This window comes from Tiliqua scincoides, chromosome 6 (genome assembly GCF_035046505.1).
Source record: "Tiliqua scincoides isolate rTilSci1 chromosome 6, rTilSci1.hap2, whole genome shotgun sequence".
Classification (NCBI taxonomy): domain Eukaryota; kingdom Metazoa; phylum Chordata; class Lepidosauria; order Squamata; family Scincidae; genus Tiliqua; species Tiliqua scincoides.
This window is the reverse complement of record NC_089826.1, coordinates 20,234,046-20,253,845: the sequence shown is the minus strand read 5'-3', so window position 1 is coordinate 20,253,845 and position 19,800 is coordinate 20,234,046. Positions and strand designations below refer to the sequence as shown.

Sequence of the window (19,800 nt, the reverse complement as noted above, 5' to 3'; positions counted from 1 at the left end):
TGCATTTAAAATTTGAATAAATTTACTTATGTTTACATAAGAACTGCCCCACTGGATCAGGCTATAGGCCCATCTAGTCCAGCTTCCTGTATCTCACAGCGGCCCACCAAATGCCCCAGGGAGCACACCAGATAACAAGAGACCTCATCCTGGTGCCCTCCCTTGCATTGGCATTCTGACATAGCCCATTTCTAAAATCAGGAGGTTGCACATGCACATCATGGCTTGTAACCCGTATTGGATTATGGGTTACATAAATGAATATATTAAAGATGAACTTATATGAATGAAGTCTGCCACAGGCGAGGTCATCCAGGATCATGTGCAGCAGATGGAATGCTGGGTGCAGAACTACTCTGAGCTATATTCCAGAGAAAATGTAGTCACTGAAGAAGCGCTGAACAACATTGAGTGCCTGCCTGTGCTGGAGGAGCTTGACAGTGAACCAACCCTAGATGAACTTCACGTGGCCCTGGACTCCCTTGCCTTTGGCAAGGCACCTGGAAAAGACAGCATCCCTGCTGAAGTTCTAAAGTGCTGCAAAGAGATCATCGTCACTGAGCTGCATGAAATCCTCTGTCTCTGCTGGAGAGAAGGTGGAGTACCTCAAGACATGAGGGATGCAAACATCATCAAGAACAAAGGTACAAGAACAAAGGTGACAGGGGTGACTGCAACAACTACCGTGGCATCTCTCTCCTTAGTGTTGTAGGAAAGTTGTTTGCCCGAGTTGCACTAAAGAGGCTCCAGGTACTTGCAGAGAGCGTTTATCCAGAATCACAGTGCGGATTCCAAGCCAACAGGTCCACCACTGATATGGTATTCTCCCTTAGACAACTGCAGGAGAAATGCAGGGAACAGCGACAGCCACTCTTTATAGCCTTCATAGATCTCACAAAGGCTTTCGACCTGGTCAGCAGGGATGGCCTCTTCAAGATCCTCCCCAAGATCGGATGTCCACCCAGGCTCCTCAGCATCATCAGATCCTTCCACAAGGACATGAAGGACACTGTTGTCTTCGATGGCTCCACATCAGACCCTTTTGACATCCGGAGTGGCGTGAAGCAGGGCTGTGTTCTTGCACCAACCTTGTTTGGGATTTTCTTCGCTGTCCTGCTGAAGCATGCCTTTGGAACTGCAACAGAAGGCATCTATCTCCAGACCAGATCAGACGGAAAGCTCTTCAACCTCTCCAGACTGAGAGCAAAGTCCAAAGTCCAGCTGAAATGTCTGCGTGACTTCCTCTTTGCCGAAGATGCAGCTGTCACTACCCACGATGCCAAAGATCTCCAGCAGCTCATGGATCATTTTAGCAAGGCCTGCCACAATTTTGGACTGACAATCAGCCTGAAGAAAACACAGGTCATGGTTCAGGATGTGGACTCACCTCCCTGCATTACAATCTCTGCGCATGAACTAGAGGTTGTCCATGCCTGTGTTGGCTCAGTCATGTAATGAGAATGGATGATGGCCGGATCCCAAAGGATCTCCTCTATGGAGAACTTGTGCAGGGAAAGCGCCCTACAGGTAGACCACAGCTGCAATACAAGGACATCTGCAAGAGAGATCTGAAGGCCTTAGGAGTGGACCTCAACAAGTGGGAAACCCTGGCCTCTGAGCGGCCCACTTGGAGGTAGGCTGTGCAGTATGGCCTTTCCCAGTTTGAAGAGGGCCAACAGTCTGAGGCAAAGAGGCAAAGAAGGAAGGCCCATAGCCAGGGAGACAGACCAGGGACAGACTGCATTTGCTCCCAGTGTGGAAGGGATTGTCACTCCCAATTTGGCCTTTTCAGCCACACTAGACGCTGTTCCAGAACCACCATTCAGAGCGCGATACCATAGTCTTTCGAGACTGAAGGTTGCCTACTAACTATACGAATGAAAGTCTTGCAGTTGTTCATGGCCTATAAAAGGCCTTGCACAAAGCAAGGCTGGCCTTTCCTTTGCTGCCGCTACTGCATCACAGACGTGAAACAACAAGCAGTGGAGGAAGTCCTCATCCCACAGCTCACGCAAGTGGTCAAACAGTCACCCTCACGCTGAGAGCAGTTGCGTCGGGCCAGTGTGGGCTCCAACAGATCTCTGGAGGGCCAGAGTCTCATTGGAGACTGGGGGCTCCCTGAGGGCCGCACTGAGATACCTTGAGGGCTGCAAGGCCAGGGTTTGGGCACCTCTGGTTTATAGCATTGGGGAATTTCAGAGAGATTTCCCCAATGCAGTGCTAGATCATGCAAGGCTCTGTGAGCCTCAGGTGAGTGGGTGTGGATTTTCATGTGGGGGGGCAATGACAGCCTGTGAGGGGGTGCCTTCGTGGACCTTTTCCCCAGGCGCGGGGCTGGGGAGGTCCACCACTGAGCAAGAGCTTGCTGCTTAGTCTTTTTCCTCCCCAAATAATGAACATGGGGTGTGTTCCACCCTGCAGTTGACATCCTGGAACATCCTCTGCATAAATTCAGCATTTGTCCCTGTCGACAAATATTGTGAATGGGGAAAGCGGGAGGGCAAGATTTCAGGAGTGTATCAGCAAGGAGGAGGCAGAGCTAAGTGAGCTATGCTCTTCCCCCCCCCCCCCACATGTGGATTGTGTCCATATGAGCTATAGCAACTGAATAGAACAGCAAAAAGAAACTATGTATTACTCAAGACACAAAATATGTCAGGACAAACCTGAATTGTGCCTCACAAAACAAATAATGAAGCACTCTTCAAACATTACACTGAACACATGGGTGGAAGCAGTGGCATGCCTCGCGGCGTTTTGCTCCCACCACCTGGATGGATCAGAAAGCGAGGGGGAGGGGCTGCTTGCACAATGCACTCAGGCACCCGCAAAACTTAGTGCTTTGCACCCCCTCTAGCTACACCACTGGGTGGAGAAATTGAGATTTCATGCATTATCACTTGACCTCCGCATATAGTGCTTGATTATACAGGGCCTGGGCATATCTAGCACAGTCTGCATGATCAAGAACACTGGATTCTCAGCTGAAAGCCAGCAAAGCCTGCACACAGAATTGCTTGCACTAGCAAAATGAGGGGGCCACTTGGATCTCCCTTGGAAGGGAGCGCCAAAGGAAAGGCCCCCACCATGAGAAAAACTTTGCTGCATTTACTTGTAGAACTTATAGAGGAAAAGGATGAAATACGTTTGAGGGCTTCCTGTGTTCATCTTAAGGTGCAGAAAAGAGGCATTACTAACTGCATGTTGGTGCAACACTGCACAAAAACAAAAGAGCTATAATCATACATGTGACTGCTGCAATAAAAATAGCCTTGATGCACATGTATGCATAGCTAAGGCAGAAAAGTTGCCTTTGAGGATGAGGGCAATGCTAAGAAACTATGCATGATTTGATTCAGGAATTAATTTTATGAATTAAGAACACAATCCTATTTCTGTGCTGGGTCAGCACAACTGTAAGTATGTTTGTGACACTGTGCAAGCAAGCAGTGCCTGCGGGGAGGCCTGTACCATCCCAGCAGCACTGTATCCAGAGGCCTGATCACCACTGGAGGTAAGTATGTCACCAAGTCATGCAGGGGAAGGGGGAGGGTGGCAGGGAGGTGGCGTTTCTGGGCAGGGGGGCAGAATGAGGGGCAGATTAGGCCTATGGGGGCAAGATCAGTAGATGCCTCCTCTGCCATATCCTAACTCCCGTCCTGGACTGGGCTAGCTTTACACTGGGCCATTCGGACAAGCACCAGCTGAATAGCTGGCAGAGATCCAAACAGCCCCATGGGGCAGGCTGGGGCATTACTCAGGTTAAGGAAAAAATATCCCCTTATCCCAAGAGACATTGAACCTTCTCTAAAACTGTGTTGGGTACAGTGGAGGCCATATGACACCGCTGTACTAGTACAGTTTAGGATTGGGCTGAAATGTTAGAAATCCTCCAATTTATACTGAAATTCTAGAAACCTAGAAGAAAGACCCAGCAGAACAATAATGGAATGGGGGGAAATAAAGGAGATTCCAGATTTGATTCATGACATCAGTTATGGTCCAATTCAGTCGAAGCAGAACCAGTGACAGGGAAGACCTGCACTGGGCGTTCCATGGTGACTTCCACAACTTATGGTGTTGCACTGAATGCTGTGCTGTCACCAGTGCTGAGGATGTGGGATGGACCTTTTGGTGGACATGGGCCTTCAGTCAATGGCCAATCCTTGAAGTCACTCTTAAAAGTTAAAAAGATCTCAGAGAGTCACTGCCAGTCATGAGCAGACAATACTAAACTAATACTAGGCTAGATGACCCAGTGATCTGACTTCTTAAACCCCTCATTTGAGGTGGAATTATAAAGTGTCCTCTTATGTATCTCTAGTCAATTATTTCCAACTTAATTTGAAGGAACATAAAACATCAAGAGAGCATAGTTACAGTATATTATCAAAGTCTTCTCTGCATAAACCATTTGACCTTCTGGATTATGCTGGGATGAGATTATATACTTTTTATTATCCAAGTCCCTCCAATTACCCATTAACCTTTTCTTGGCTTTGGTTGCTTCAAACAGCACAATGGAATTTAAAGTAAGAAACTCTAGGAAGGAATTTCATTTGAATGACTATCTCTCCATTTTTTTTCTTATAGAGAAGCATTTGTGCATAATAATGTGCAATTAGACTGATGTTCACCTTTAAGTCAGAGACATCCACAGTCTTCCTTACCACATGTGGCTTATGGTACCGTAGGAGGACTGTGCATACACCATCTAGTCCAGCGATTGTCAATGTTTTTCTTCCCATAGCACACTGACCTCTATGGTCTTTGATGTTACTTCTGGGAGATGCTTCCAGGTTCTATGGCTCTGTATCTAGGCAATTGTCTGTAATAACAAATGGTCTGTCCCTTTTCCTCTGCCAGCACAGCCTGCAAGAATTTTTCAGCAATTTTTAACCGATGTGCTCCAAACTCCCACTGCACATGTGCAGACCTTTCACAGCACACCAGTTGAAAATAGCTGACCTACAGCCCAATCCTGCCCAGGGCGCCCAGGCTCGGCGGCACTGAGAAGGGCTGCTGCCAGATCCTGCGCCTCCCGGGCTACCGCGGGAGGCACCTCAGGAGAAGGGGACTTTTGTCCCCTTCTCCCAGGTAAGGTAAGCAGCCCCGCAGTAGGGCTACTCACTTTACCACTGACCAAAAGATCAGCAGTAAAAGGTCAGCAGTAAAGGCGCTCGTGTAGGGCATGGAGCCCTACACAAGCGCCTTGGATCCTGCAGAGCAGAGCTCCACGGACCCACCTCCCTCACTCCCCATGGCACACCTCCAGCCCGTCCCCCGGCACGCCTCCCCCTGCCTCTCTCCACCCCCCACCGGACTCCCCCCTCCCCTGAACGCCTCCTCCCTGCCCCACCTACCATGCCATGGCTTGGCTGTCCAGGAGACCGCCGAGCTGCAGAAGCTGGGCGACCGCCCTGCGCTAGCCCAGCACTGGCCAGCGCTGGGCTAGCACGGGTGGAAGCCTGGTGGTGAGGCTTTGCGACAGTGCCATGCCACCGAGCACAGGATTGGGCTCCTAGTGGATGATTGGCAGTAGCAGCTTGGACAGTCTGAGCGTAGTTACCTGGTAGGCACAAAACATGGGTGAAATTTGTGCTGGGTTCAAAGCCATCTACCTGCACTGCCAAAGACGATATTACCTATTAGTTAAGAAAAACTCCACTGGATCAGGCTAAAGGCCTATCTAGTCCAGCTTCCTGCATCTCACAGTGGCCCATTGAGTGCTTCAGGGAGCACACAAGACAACATCACAACCTGTGTCCTGGTGCCCGACCCTGCATCTGGCATTCTGAGGTAACCCACTTCTAAAATCAGAAGGTTGCACATACCTATAATGACTTGTAACCCATGATGGACTTTTCTTCCAAAAATTTGTCCAATCCCCCCTTAAAGCATCTAGACAAGATGCCATCACCACTTCCTGTGGCAAGGAGTTCCACAGACTAATCACAAGCTGGGTAAAGAAATATTTTCTTTTGTCTGATCTAACTCTCTCAACACTCAATTTTAGTGGATGTCGCCTGGTTCTGGTGTTGTGTGAGAGGGAAAGAGCATCTCTCTATTCAGTCTATCCACCCCCTGCATTATTTTGTATGTCTCAATCATGTCCCGTCCCCCCCAGGCATGAATTTTCTAGACTGAAGAGCCCCAAATGCTGTAGCCTTTCCTCATAAGGAAGGTGCCCCAGCCCAGTAATCATTTTGGTCACTCTCCTCTGCACCATTTCTATTTCCACTATATCCTTGGTGGCAAGCAGAACTGGATGCAATACTCCAGGTGTGGCCTTACTGTCTATTTGTACAACAGCATTATAATATTAGCTGTCTTATTATCAATAATTTTTCTAATTATCCTCAGGATGGAATTAGCCTTCTTTGTCACCACACATTGGGTTGATACTTTCATTGAGCTGTCCAACAGTACTCCAAGGTCTCTCTCCTGATCTGTCACAGACAGCTCGGAACCCATTAGCCTATATGTGACATTTTGATCATTTGCCCAAATGTGCATGACTTTGCATTTATTTACATTGAAACGCATCTGCCATTTTGCTGTCCATTGTCCCAGTTTGGAGAGATTCTTCTGGAGCTTTTCACAATCTCTTCTGCTCTTCACCACTAAGAAAAATTTGGTGTCATCTGCAAACTTGGCCACCTCACTGCTTAACTGTGTCTCCAGGTCATTTATGAACAGGTTGAAAAGCACCAGTCCCAGGACAGATCCTTGAGTACACTTTTTACCTCTCTCTATTTTGAAAATTGCCCATTGACACCCACTATCTTCTTCCTGGAACTCAACCAATTCCTAATCCATGAGAGGACCTGCTCTCTCATTCCCTGACTGTGGAATTTCCTCAGCAACCTTTGATAAGGGACCATATCAAATGCCTTCTGAAAATCCATACATATAATATCTACAGGTTCTCCCACATCCACATGCCTGTTGACCTTTTCAAAGAATTCTAAAAGATTCATGAGGCAAAACTTACCCTTACAGAAGCCATGGTGATTTTACCTCAGCAAGGCTTGTTCGTCTATGTGGTTTTTTATCCTTGATGAGACATTCCACCATCTTACCCGGAACTGATGTTAGACCGACCGGCCTATAGTTTCCCAGGTCCCCTCTCCTTCCCTTTTTTAAAGATCAGTGTGACATTAGCTATCCTCCAGTCCTCTCACACCATGGCCGTTTTATGGGATGAGTTGCATATTTTAGTCAAGAGATCGGCTACTTCATTCTTCAGTTCCTTAATAACTCTTGGGTGGATGCCATCAGGGCCTGGTGACTTATTGATTTTTTAATTTGTCAATTAGGTCTGAAATGTCTTCTCTTTCAACCTCTATCTGACTTAGGGCACAATCCTATCCTGCACTGGAACAGGCAAGGCAAGAGGATAGGGGCCCAAGGTGGCCTAGCTAGAGGCAAGGGGAAGGTTTTCCCCTTACCCCGGGTAAGGCGCCTTTGGCCCAATGGGTCTCCTCAGACTTGCGCCACCTCCTCAAGTGGCACAAGTCTGAGGACAGCAGAGCAGCTTGAAGCCACTCCATTCTCCTCAGGAATGGGGGTTGCCCAGTCCTGCTTCCGGCTCCTCACCCCCCTGCTCCCAGGGCCTCCCACTGCCCACCGGGACTTGTGCCAAGACACCAAGGGATTTGCACTGGCCCAAGTGAAGGGCTGGATTGCGCCCTTAATTCCTTAGTCAAGAGGGACTGTTTGGGCAGCAGTATCTGTCTGAGGTCTTCTGCCATGAAGACAGATGCAAAAAAAAGGCTACAAAAGGCTAGCAGTCTGCAAATGTTGCAATGGATATAGGACTTTCTGCTGTTCTTCCTGTTTCCTAGATCAGTGCCTGTCTAGGGACTGCTGATAGTATATCTCTGCTGTTTTCTGACAGGCGCTTGAGGGTTCATGATAGAAACAGTAGGAACCAGGCACCTATTCTGTTTTCACTGCACCATCAGGACAGAATGTTTCGTGCTAGTTAGCAGAACTGTCTCTTGAGAAAGGAAGTTAAATACACAGGAGCTCATGCTCCAAGTCCTACTACATATCCTCCAGGATCTGTTGTGGAGTAACAGAAGGCACCAGTATGCACATGCGCACATTGTGTGCATAGCTTGGCTCCATCCATTGAACAGAATGGGGAAACCATACCAGGAAGGAGAAAGGAGCTTCTGTGTTGCATCAGACTGCTGGAACAGAACACTGATGTGCATCAACAGTCAACTGCTTGGTTTATGTGTATTTTAACACTTCGGTGACTTATGTAGTCACCGAAGAAGCACTGAACAACATTGAGTGCCTGCCTGTGCTGGAAGAGCTTGACAGTGAACCAACCCTAGAAGAACTTCACGTGGCCCTGGACTCCCTTGCCTTTGGCAAGGCACCTGGAAAAGACAGCATCCCTGCTGAAGTCCTAAAATGCTGCAAAGAGATCATCGTCACTGAGCTGCATGAAATCCTCTGTCTCTGCTGGAGAGAAGGTGGAGTACCTCAAGACATGAGGGATGCAAGCATCATCACGCTGTACAAGGACAAAGGTGACAGGGGTGACTGCAACAACTACCGCGGCATCTCTCTCCTTAGCGTTGTAGGAAAGCTGTTTGCCCGAGTTGCACTAAAGAGGCTCCAGGTACTTGCAGAGAGCGTCTATCCAGAATCGCAGTGTGGATTCCGAGCCAACAGGTCCACCACTGATATGGTATTCTCCCTTAGACAACTGCAGGAGAAATGCAGGGAACAACGACAGCCACTCTTTATAGCCTTCATAGATCTCACAAAGGCTTTCGACCTGGTCAGCAGAGACGGCCTCTTCAAGATTCTCCCCAAGATCGGATGTCCACCCAGGCTCCTCAGCATCATCAGATCTTTCCACAAGGACATGAAGGGCACTGTTGTCTTCGATGGCTCCACATCAGACCCTTTTGACATCCGAAGCGGAGTGAAGCAGGGCTGTGTTCTTGCGCCAACCTTGTTTGGGGTTTTCTTCGCTGTCCTGCTGAAGCAGGCCTTTGGAACTGCAACAGAAGGCATCTATCTCCGGACCAGATCAGACGGAAAGCTCTTCAACCTCTCTAGACTGAGAGCAAAATCCAAAGTCCAGCTGAAATGTCTGCGGGACTTCCTCTTTGCCGACGATGCAGCTGTCACTACCCACTCTGCCAAAGATCTCCAGCAGCTCATGGATCGTTTTAGCAAGGCCTGCCAAGATTTTGGACTGACAATCAGCCTGAAGAAAACACAGGTCATGGTTCAGGATGTGGACTCACCTCCCTGCATTACAATCTCTGCGCATGAACAGGAGGTTGTCCATGACTTTGTGTACCTTGGCTCAACAATCTCCGACACTCTTTCTCTCGATACCGAGCTAAACAAGCGCATCGGTAAAGCAGCTACCACGTTTTCCAGACTCACAAAGAGAGTCTGGTCCAACAAGAAGCTGACGGAACATACCAAGATCCAGGTCTACAGAGCTTGCGTCCTGAGTACACTTCTGTACTGCAGCGAGTCATGGACTCTTCCCTCACAACAGGAGAGGAAACTGAGCGCTTTCCACATGCGCTGCCTCCGACGCATCCTCGGCATCACCTGGCAGGACAAAGTTCCAAACAACACAGTCCTGGAACGTGCTGGAATCCCTAGCATGTATTCACTGCTGAAACAGAGACGCCTGCGTTGGCTCGGTCATGTTGTGAGAATGGATGATGGCCGGATCCCAAAGGATCTCCTCTATGGAGAACTCGTGCAAGGAAAGCACCCTACAGGTAGACCACAGCTGCGATACAAGGACATCTGCAAGAGGGATCTGAAGGCCTTAGGGATGGACCTCAACAAGTGGGAAACCCTGGCCTCTGAGCGGCCCGCTTGGAGGCAGGCTGTGCAGCATGGCCTTTCCCAGTTTGAGGAGACACTTGGCCAACAGTCTGAGGCTAAGAGGCAAAGAAGGAAGGCCCATAGCCAGGGAGACAGACCAGGGACAGACTGCACTTGCTCCCGGTGTGGAAGGGATTGTCACTCCCGGATTGGCCTTTTCAGCCACACTAGACGCTGTGCCAGAACCACCTTTCAGAGCGCGATACCATAGTCTTTCAAGACTGAAGGTTGCCGATACAAAACACTTTGCATTTTTTGCATACCAGTTTGGACTTTTTGAAAAAAAAGAAAAGAAAAGCAAAATAAACATTTTAAAAAATCTAAATAAAAATAAACTACTGCTTGAGAAAAGTAAACAATATCATGGGGCACAATCCAGCCCCATCCAGAACAATCCAGAAAAGTTAAGCACTTTTCTCTCTCATTGCTTTCAATCTCTTATTTAAGGACAGTCCCATTACAATCAACAGGACTTAAATATGATTACAGTGGACTTGCTTTTCCCAATGGTACATAAACATAAGGCTTTGCTATGCCACGTCTATAAAGTTACATCCAATCTGATAAAGATTTCAACCCATTTCCTAGCTTTCCAGAAACCTCTCCCTTGCAGCATGGTTGAGTGACAAACCCGCACTTATTGCAGAGATGTGCTTTATTTTCTTTATCAACTCAGAACCAACACATGTATTTTACTTATTAAGCATAATGAACACAGAAGTGCCTATTTTCTCGCTATTAACACTTGCTGAATGGACAGCGTTTATTCCCCACCCCCTTGTTCAGAGCCCACTGTAATTACAGATAATTACTACTCTTGACCCTGTAAACCTACATCTTCTGTATCAGCAGAGGGAATCTGAATGCATGTGCAGCAATTATCTCAATAAACACAGTTCACTGCAGCATGAGGCACATGCAGGCTGAGGTCCTTTAGAATCCAGATGCTCTGGATAAGAAGATAGCAAGGAGCAAGTAAGACAGTAGTTCAGGGAATCCAGTCCGCTCTTACCTTTACCTGCTTCATTCCTCTATATCTTGAGAGAAGTGGTTAATGGGACCAGAAAGAGAAAGCACGGCAACCACTGTGGCAAGTGTATCTATGGCTAGTTGAAGTGGCTGGTTGAAGTGATCTGTGGCTAGTTGAAATCATTATTTGGTCACCAGTTCTTGAAACTATCCACCACTGATTTTGAGGTTGAACTGACAATGTCTAACATTCAAGGCTGGTACCTGCCATAAACAAACTTGGTAGTATTTATGTATACATCCTAGTGATCATAGCAGCTGGGATGTGTGCGGAAGACGGTCTCATACGAACATAAGAAGAGCCCTGCTGGATCAGGCCAAAGGCCCATTTAGTCCAGCTTTCTGTATCTCTCAGTGACTCACCAGATGCCACAGGGAGCACACAAGAGACCTGCATCCTGATACCCTTCCTTGCATCTGACATTCTGAGGTAGCCCACTTCTAAAATCAGGAGGTTGCACATACCCATCACAGCCTGTAAACTGCGATGGACTTTTCCTCCAGAAATTTATCCAATCCCCTTCGAAAGGCATCTAGGCCAGATGCCATCACCACATCCTGTGGTAAGGAGTTCCACAGACCAACTACATGCTGAGTAAAGAAATATTTTCTTTTGTCTGTCCTGAACTCTCCCAACACTCAATTTTAGTGGATATTCCCTGGTTTTGTGTTAGAGCTGGGGTGCTCAAAACCTGGCCCAGGGGCCATTTACAACCCTTGGGGACCTCCAATTCGGCCCTCAGAGAACTCTCAGTCTCCAGTGAGCCTCTGGCCTGCCGGACACTTGCTAGCCTGATACAACCGCTCTCAGTGTGAGGGCCAACTGTTCAACCCCTCGCACAAGCTGCAAACTGAGGACTCCCTCCATTACCTGCTGTTTCATATCTGTGAAGCAGCAGGATAGGAAAGGCTGGCCTTGCTTTGCACAAGGCCTTTTGTAGGCTTTGAGCTATTGCAAGACCTTCAATCTGCAAGTTTCATCTCTAATATATTCATTTATGTCAAATGTGTTCAAATTTTAAATGTAAATTGATTCTTTTTTCCTGCCCCCAGCACAGTGTTAGAAGGATGATGTGGCCATCCTGCCAAAAAGTTGGGACACCCCCACGTTAGAGGGAAAGAACATCTCCCTATCCACTCTATCCATTGTTGAAGAAATGCAGTCACAATTTGTCGGTGATCCTGTCATAACTCATTTTTAATCATTTTATTTGGTTGATTATTGAGTTGCATTGTGTGATCAATTGTACTTTCATAGGCTATTGATTTAGTTTGGAAGAATGGGAAAAAGCATTCCCATGAGAAACTGAAAATCTTGTGTTCCCACATTCCAAAGGATATCCTGAGCAAAGGAGGTAAGAAATCTGTGCAAGCTCAGGAATAGGTGCCCCTTCCTCAGGAATGCAGCAGTGAATTCTCAGGGAAAAAGAATTCTCAGGGAAAAAGATCTGCAAGAAGATGCTGTGTTCTTGAATATGCATAAGTTATTAGTTGAATATGTATATCTACTCAAAGAAGCAGTTCTAATTGGTCCAAATGTAGAACCTTATTTAGCACAAAGCCAGATTTTCTTGTAATGATGCAAAAAGAATTGAGTGTGAATAAAGTATAAAAAGTTTGAATTCTCTATGTTCTGGGCGCCTGTTCTCTCCATCCCTGGCTCAAAGCACAGTTCTGTCTGTGTCCTATCATGGTCAATAGGGCTTGCTCTTGTGTAAGTAGGTCAGAGATATTGAGTAACTGGCGACAAAACAGCTGTTTTAATAAAATAAGAAGTTCCTGAAACAAATGCAGCCTAGCTGTTGAGTCTTCACTTAGCTGGAAAAGAACCCTGAGGAATGTTTTTAGGTTTCATTCACACCATCCCCTGCATAATTTTGTATGCATCAACCATGCCCCCCCTCAGGCACCTCTTTTCTAGACTGAAGAGCCCCAAAAGCTGTAGTCTTTCCTTGTAATAATTCTAGTTGGTCGCTTTTCTGCACCTTTTCCATTTCCACTATATCCTTTTTGAGATGTGGCGACCAGAACTGTAGGCAGTACTCCAGGTGTGTTTCCTTCTGCAGATCCTCAGTAATAGGACCAGGCTACCAGTAGCCCGGAATAGAGGGCACTCTCTCTCTCTTCCTCTTGCCACAAAAGACAGCTCCATGTTTGAAGAGTTCCTCACTACCATCCTCTCCAGTGAGCACCTCCTACTTTGGTAGGCCACTTCCTTTTATCTTGGCAGTAGATATGGCAGCATATTTAGATTCTTTTGGCCAGCAGCATCAATGTTCTAACCAGCAGCTACTGTCTGCTGGTCTGAAACATTAAAGCCATGTCTGCTATTATATCCAATGGCTACTGGTTGTTAGTTAAACCCAGTCCCCCCAGGGGCATCAGTGGTGAGGGCTTGTGGGGAACTGAAGGCCTATTGGGAACAGCTGCTAATGCCAGTTCTGCTTTCCACAGTCATGGACCTAGACACGGTTCATGTGAAACTAAGGATACAGCAAGCTATACATTGCATCCTAGGTTTGAGACAGTTTAAAACATGAGATGCAATCCATTGCCTCCCATTCAGCACTCAAAGCACCAGACAGAGACAGATTTTCATAGTTCCTAACAAGGCAGGATTGTCTACTCTATCCTTTCTCCCCACCATTAGAAATCATTATATGTGTCTAATCTATTGCTTTGATACCAGCCAAGAGAAGTAACAGTTTTTTGTACTATCTCCAAACGCTACAAAGAATATATAGTACTCACTGATCTGTTGATTACGATCCAGAACTTCCTCTGGATAATCACTAAAATCATGAGAAATGACAGGACTTTTCAATAACCATGTGAGGATACTATCAAGCTGTTCAGCTGATGAAAACTTAGAAGCCTGTACAGGTAGAAGAAACAAAAAGGAGGGGAGGAGAGAGAACAAAAAAGAGTACAGGTTGAGCCTCATTATTCGCCTGGATTCCGTTTCAAGCGCTCACATGGATGGCAAAAAACACACTATAGCAAATCAATTTAAAAAACAGAGTTTCTTTGCTCCGGTGATTTAAAAACAGCCTTGCTAACCTTTGTGATGTAAGATAAGAGTCATTAAGAAGACAATCCATCAATCAGTGGTCCGCTTTACTCAGTCCCTCCCTTCACCAATGCAAAGTGATCACCTTTTTTGCTCGGGGGGGGGAGGGGAGGGGTCCACTGGAGAGAGAAGGATTGATGGATTGTCAGCCATCTGCCCTCTCTCTCTCTCATTAACGAGGCTGTTGTTAAAGGACTGTTCAGTTTTTTTAACTGATTTTAAAGAGATGCATTTTTCCCCTTCTCCAGGGATCAGCACATTCCTTCTCATTTGCAGGGGATATTCGTGTTGAGTCAAATCCGTGTATAAAAAATCCGTGTATAAATAGGCTGGACCTGTAAATGGAGGATGTTCAAGGTACGGGCACTTTGAAATCTAAAAGCAGGCAACACAACAAAGGAGCATCTTCTTCCATACAAACCTGCCCCTTCTGATAAGATAAGCAACAGGCAGCCCAATCCTACCTAAATCAGGGCCCAATCCTATCCAACTTTCCAGCCCCAGTGCTGCCGCAATGCAGCCTTGAGGTAAAGGAACAAAAGTTTCCATACCTCGAGGAGGTCTCTCTGACGATCCCACCACCACAGGATGCAGTACACGCCCCATTGGCACGGTTGCACCAGTACTGGAAAATTGAATAGGATTTGGCCCTCATTCCCCGCTCATGCATCCATGCCAACAGAGCATGTGTTGTATCCATGAGAAGGGCTTGATTGGAAAGGTCTCCTGCTTGGGATAAGTGAATGCTTGTTCAAAGTTCAAAGAGTTCAATTTCTTAATTAATAACGATCACCACAGTAAAGATTGTTAAGAGAGACAAGACGGTGTAGTGCTTCAAGCAGTTGGACTTAGACCTGAAAGATCTAGGTACAAATCCCCATTCAGCCATGGAGCTTCCTGGGTGACCTTGGGCCAATTGCTACCACTCAGCCTTGCCTCCCTCACAGGGTTTTGTGAGGACAACAGGAGGGAAGGAACTATTTACACCACCTTGAACTCCTTGGAGGAAAGGACATATAAAAGTGTTGAAAAAATCATAGAATAAGTAAGTAAGTGAGGAGTCCACTCTGCAAGTTCCACCTTGCCTTCCCTTTATAGTTCAACAGAACAGTAATGTCCTTAAAAACGTGTAGGAATTTTGGAAGGAATTTACCACCGCCCTTAACCAACGGCTAATAATGTAATGCATCATTTTTTTAATTAATCCTTTTGTTATGAGTGTAATGCCTTAGGCAGTAGACATGGTAGATCCGTCACAGGAAAATGGGACTGTCTGAATTACAAACACAGCTATTATTTTTGTTCTTGCTGTGCAATTACGATATAGACATGTCAGGTGCACGCAGACTAGCCACTCTTGGACAAATGACATTTCAGGTCCTTTCCCCTTCTACAATAGATTTTATTTTCCCTTTATGACATTGGCAGAGATAGCCTTTCCCCTACGGAGCCTTTAGCCTCTTTTGTTTGGTATGATTAAAATTCTGAAATATACAATATTTGCCTGGCAGTACAAACCTCTTAACAGGACAAAAGAGGGTAAACAATCCTTAAATGCATTGTATTTGAGACTTTCTATAAAAACATACGACCCTGCTGGATCAGCCAGAGGCCCACCAAATCCAGTATTCGGCTGCACACAGAATCCAGAGTTGGAAGGGGCCTTCAAGGCCGTATTGTTGAAGTTAGAAAATCTTATCTCTTTCCCAGTTTTGAAGTCAGACCATATAGTATGTAGTGGATCTTGGATCTCCCTTTTCCTGTTTTTGAAGATCGGAACAACATTAGCCTGTTTCCAGTCTTGTGGTACCTGTTCCATCTTGCAGGATTTCTCTGAGATAAATGACAGAGGTTCTGAGAGTATGTTCTTTTAGTAGTCTACAACAGTGTTTCTCAATGTCTGTTCCCTGCTGTAGCACTTCCCATGGTCCACCTATTGGAAATACCACTGGAAGTGACTGATGATAATGTCAATGCCAGTTACTTCTGGATTGGGAAGCCAGAAGCAACACAACAAACACCAGTAAGAGGCTCAGGGCAGACAGGAGGGCTTTTTTGATTATGTAAAAAGCACACGCTGGAGCTCTGCCCATCTACTCAAGCCTCCTAGTACTGCTTGTAGCACTGCATTGCTGGTCTCACTGGCAGGTGGCAGAGGTCTGGGGATCCCATGAGTACCATCAGACACCAGCTCAAGTACCATCAGTGGATGAGTACCTCTGATTGAGAAACACTGCTCTAGGATACAGTTCATTTGGTCCAAATGAACTCATTTAGGCCCCAGTTCTACCCCTGCCACCAGTGCCAATGCAGCTGTGCCAGAAAGGCATCCAATGGGAGGGGAGGAGTGACCTGAGGGCAAATAGGAGGTAAATAAAAATTAATGAAAACCCTGGGGCTGCCTATGGATAGACTCCTTTGACAGCATATGTCAAGAAGGGGAAAGGAGTAGGAAGGTATTAAAAAGAGGGGGAAAGATCCAGCATGCATCTCATTCAGCAGTGTCCTTCAGCACCCTAATGTAAAGCCCGCCTTGGCAGTGGGGAGTAAGTGCTGTCACATCAGGGATGTGCATTGTGGGGGCAGCAGTGAGGCAGAACTGCCCCGTTGTTGTCTGTGGAAAAGCAAGGCTGCTGTCCTGCCTACTAACACCCGAGGAGTCTCTCCTTACACCTGCTTTCTCAGGTGGAAGGACAGCCTCCTCAGGTGTAAGCAGGCGAGGCAGCTGCAATGCTTTTCTGTGGACTATGATGGGGAGGTTCTGCCTTACCTGCTGCCCCCACACTGCACATCCCTGGTGCACATGGATATCTGGAGGTTTTGTCTTTCTAAGTTTAAATCATCAACCTTTCTCTAGGCTCCCAAATAGCTTGGGTGGCACTTTTACCAGGCTTCCAGATTCTACATTATGAGTTGCCAATGCACTGTTCCTTAACCACACAGGTCATCTACAGAGCCATACTGATAGAGCTTTAGGTTTGGAATCCAGGATTTACATCTTCATTAAGCCACACAGCACACTGGGTGACCTTAAGCAGTGACAGGACCATTGTGTCTTGGACAACTGTGTCCTGGTCAAACGCATTCGGGTATTGGGCATTTGTGTCCTTTCTTTTTGTGTTCCAGACATTTGTGTCCCAATATATGTATATTTATATTAGATGAACATTTTTATTTTTAAAATGTAAAAGCAGTGGCATAGCTCATGATCGTGTAGCCTGGTGCCAAGCTCAAAATGTTGCCCCAGAAGTAATGTCACAACCAAAAGTGACATCACACCCAGGTTTAAAAAAAAAAATGAAAATCAGGGGAATACCCACTTCTTCCCCCCAGCAGCTCGCCACCCACTTGCTCTGCCATCTCCCCATCCCCAGCCAGTGGCATTGCTAAGGCATCTATCCGCTACCTGGGGTTACCTGTAGCCCCTCTACGATAAAAATTAAATTTAATTAATTGCTCTCAGAATGAGGTCAGTTTTGAATTAAAGTAATCCACTTTTTGTTCCATAAGGCAGCTGTTTACATTTTCTGATTCATTGGCCATAACATTTGATAGAATACAGATATTCTAATGCAGTTTGTTTCATTGTATTCTGCATCAAATTACCTTTCTGATGATATATAACATGATGGTATTATTTGTACATACCAAGGTTCTCACAATTTTGGTCACTAGTCTTAAGTTTAGTTTGTTGCTCCCCAAAAGCTTGTTGCCTGATGTAATTGCTAACCCCTACACCACCTTAGTTATGCCACTGCACAAACGTACAGTTAGGATTAAGGCAGGAGTTCTCAAACTCCTTGGGTAAAACTCCCGAGGTACGTCTTGGCAGGGGAGAGGGGAATGCAGTGACACAATCCCCAGGATCACATTGCTGCTGCTTTCCTTTACTTACACAACAAAGCAGCAGCCTCCTGGGGGTGTGGGGAGCCCCGAGGAAGCCTCCGAAGGGCTCCCGAAGCTGCGGAGAATGAAAAATAATAATTGTGACCTACTTCTGGTTTCGCAACCACAAAACAGAAGTGGGTTGCACTTGTTATTTTTTCCTTCTCTGCAGCTTGGGGAGCCCTGAGGAGGCTGTTGTGGGGCTCCTTGCACCCCCAGAAGCCTGCTGCTTCGTTGTGTAAGTAAAGGAAAGCCCCTGGCCCCTTCGACAGCAGTGCAATCCTGGGGATCGCATCGCTGTATCCCCCCCTCCCTGCCCTGTAAAGAGGTAAAAGCACACAGGCTGGAGCATCACGATGCCCCAGTTTGAGAAGCTTTGGATTAGGGTTAAGGTTGGGATAAGAGAATAGATGGGAAAACATGGGGTTTTTTGCCCAGTTATAGAGGGATGCAAATAACTGGGATGCAAAAAACAACAAAACAGATGCAAATGTCCAGGGATGCCATTGACTGGGATGCATTTGACCAGGACACAATCGTCCAGGATGCAAATGCCATAGCACCACCTGAAGCCAGCTAACGGATGCTATCTGAGGATAAAATGAGGAAAATCCAGGATACACAGCCCTGAAATCCAGGATACACAGCCCTGAACTCCTGGAAGGCAAGGCAGGATATACGTATATGTAACAAATAAGCAGTTTCTACCTACACTACACTTATTTCAGCAGGCTATTTTTCTTCTGCTGTTTCTGTCTAGGCCATGATGGATATCAAACCTTCAAATGACTGTTTATTATGAAGTTTTCTCACATCTGAGTCAGAAAGAATATTTTCTTCATATCTGGAATCCATCAGGCACCTTTATGGCACTGGGCAGGGAGCAACTGAGTAACAATGATCTATTTTTACTTGCTGAGACATTATGCTTAGGTGTGTTATCAGGTGGTTACATTTCCATGGCTGCTTATTGATCCATTCCTTATTATTGTACTTCCATCAACATACAGCATTTACACCATGTACATTCTCTTATCTCATGTTGGCAGTTCTCTTTCCACCTCCCTCCCCTCAGTTTTTTATTAACTTAATGTGGTGGTCAACTTACCTGACAAGCAAATGCTATTGGATCAGTCACTTTCTGAAGCATCCTTTCAATCTCCCCAGATGTTGTATAGTATTCAATCTGCGCCATAGCTTTAATGACTCCATCACAGTAGACGTTTACATTCACAAAGCCGGCTGGAAGATCTTATAAAATCGAAATAAAAAGAACAGAGGAGAAATTAAAAAACGACAGAGAGAAAAAAGTAGCACCCTTCGCTCACCAAACGAAATGTATAAAATTCACATACAGGAGATATTAGAGTTATCCAATGATCATACTCTCTATTACACCTATTTAATTATTATATATCCATACTAAAAAGAAGACGAAGTATGTAGTATCTAATTTCTGATGGATATACATACTGAATATGTACCCAATGGTTTAATTTTTTCATTATACTTATCTGTGGCCCAATCCTAAGTGCAAGCTCTGTGTTATGATGGCATAGTGTGCTTTTCAGTTGTCAGAAACATGACTCAGCTGGAGAGTGTGGCCTGGCTGAGTTTGGGCTGCAATGGATGGAGGATACCCACCACCTCAGGAAAGGTCACAGATGGGGTTGGAGGGAGGCATGTGAATGATGGAATGGGGTTGGGAGAGGGAAGACTATGACTGCAATGGGATTGGGGAGGAGGGCAGATTGGGCCTGGGAAGAGAGTGGGTATGGCAGCAGCAGTGCACACCAAATTTTGACCCCCTTCCTGGGCCTGATACACTTTCCCAAGCCAATGAGGATTTCTTCCAGCAAGATTCAGGTGCAGGAACCTTTATTGACATAGAATAAAACATAACATAGGACAATACATTTAAGCCACACCTAAAATAG

The 19,800-nt window shown here is 46.2% G+C and overlaps 1 protein-coding gene across 1 annotated transcript in view; it reads right to left on the bottom strand.

Annotated features, from left to right (window-relative positions):
* BANK1 (B cell scaffold protein with ankyrin repeats 1) overlaps positions 1–19,800 on the bottom strand; it is a 260,530-nt gene that overhangs the window by 145,392 nt on the left and 95,338 nt on the right. The window contains exons 7-8 of the mRNA XM_066632324.1: positions 18,972–19,114; positions 13,660–13,783 (exon numbers count right to left, since the gene is read on the bottom strand). Coding sequence (XP_066488421.1) covers positions 13,660–13,783; positions 18,972–19,114 — 267 coding nt within the window. The remainder of the gene's footprint in view (positions 1–13,659; positions 13,784–18,971; positions 19,115–19,800) is intronic.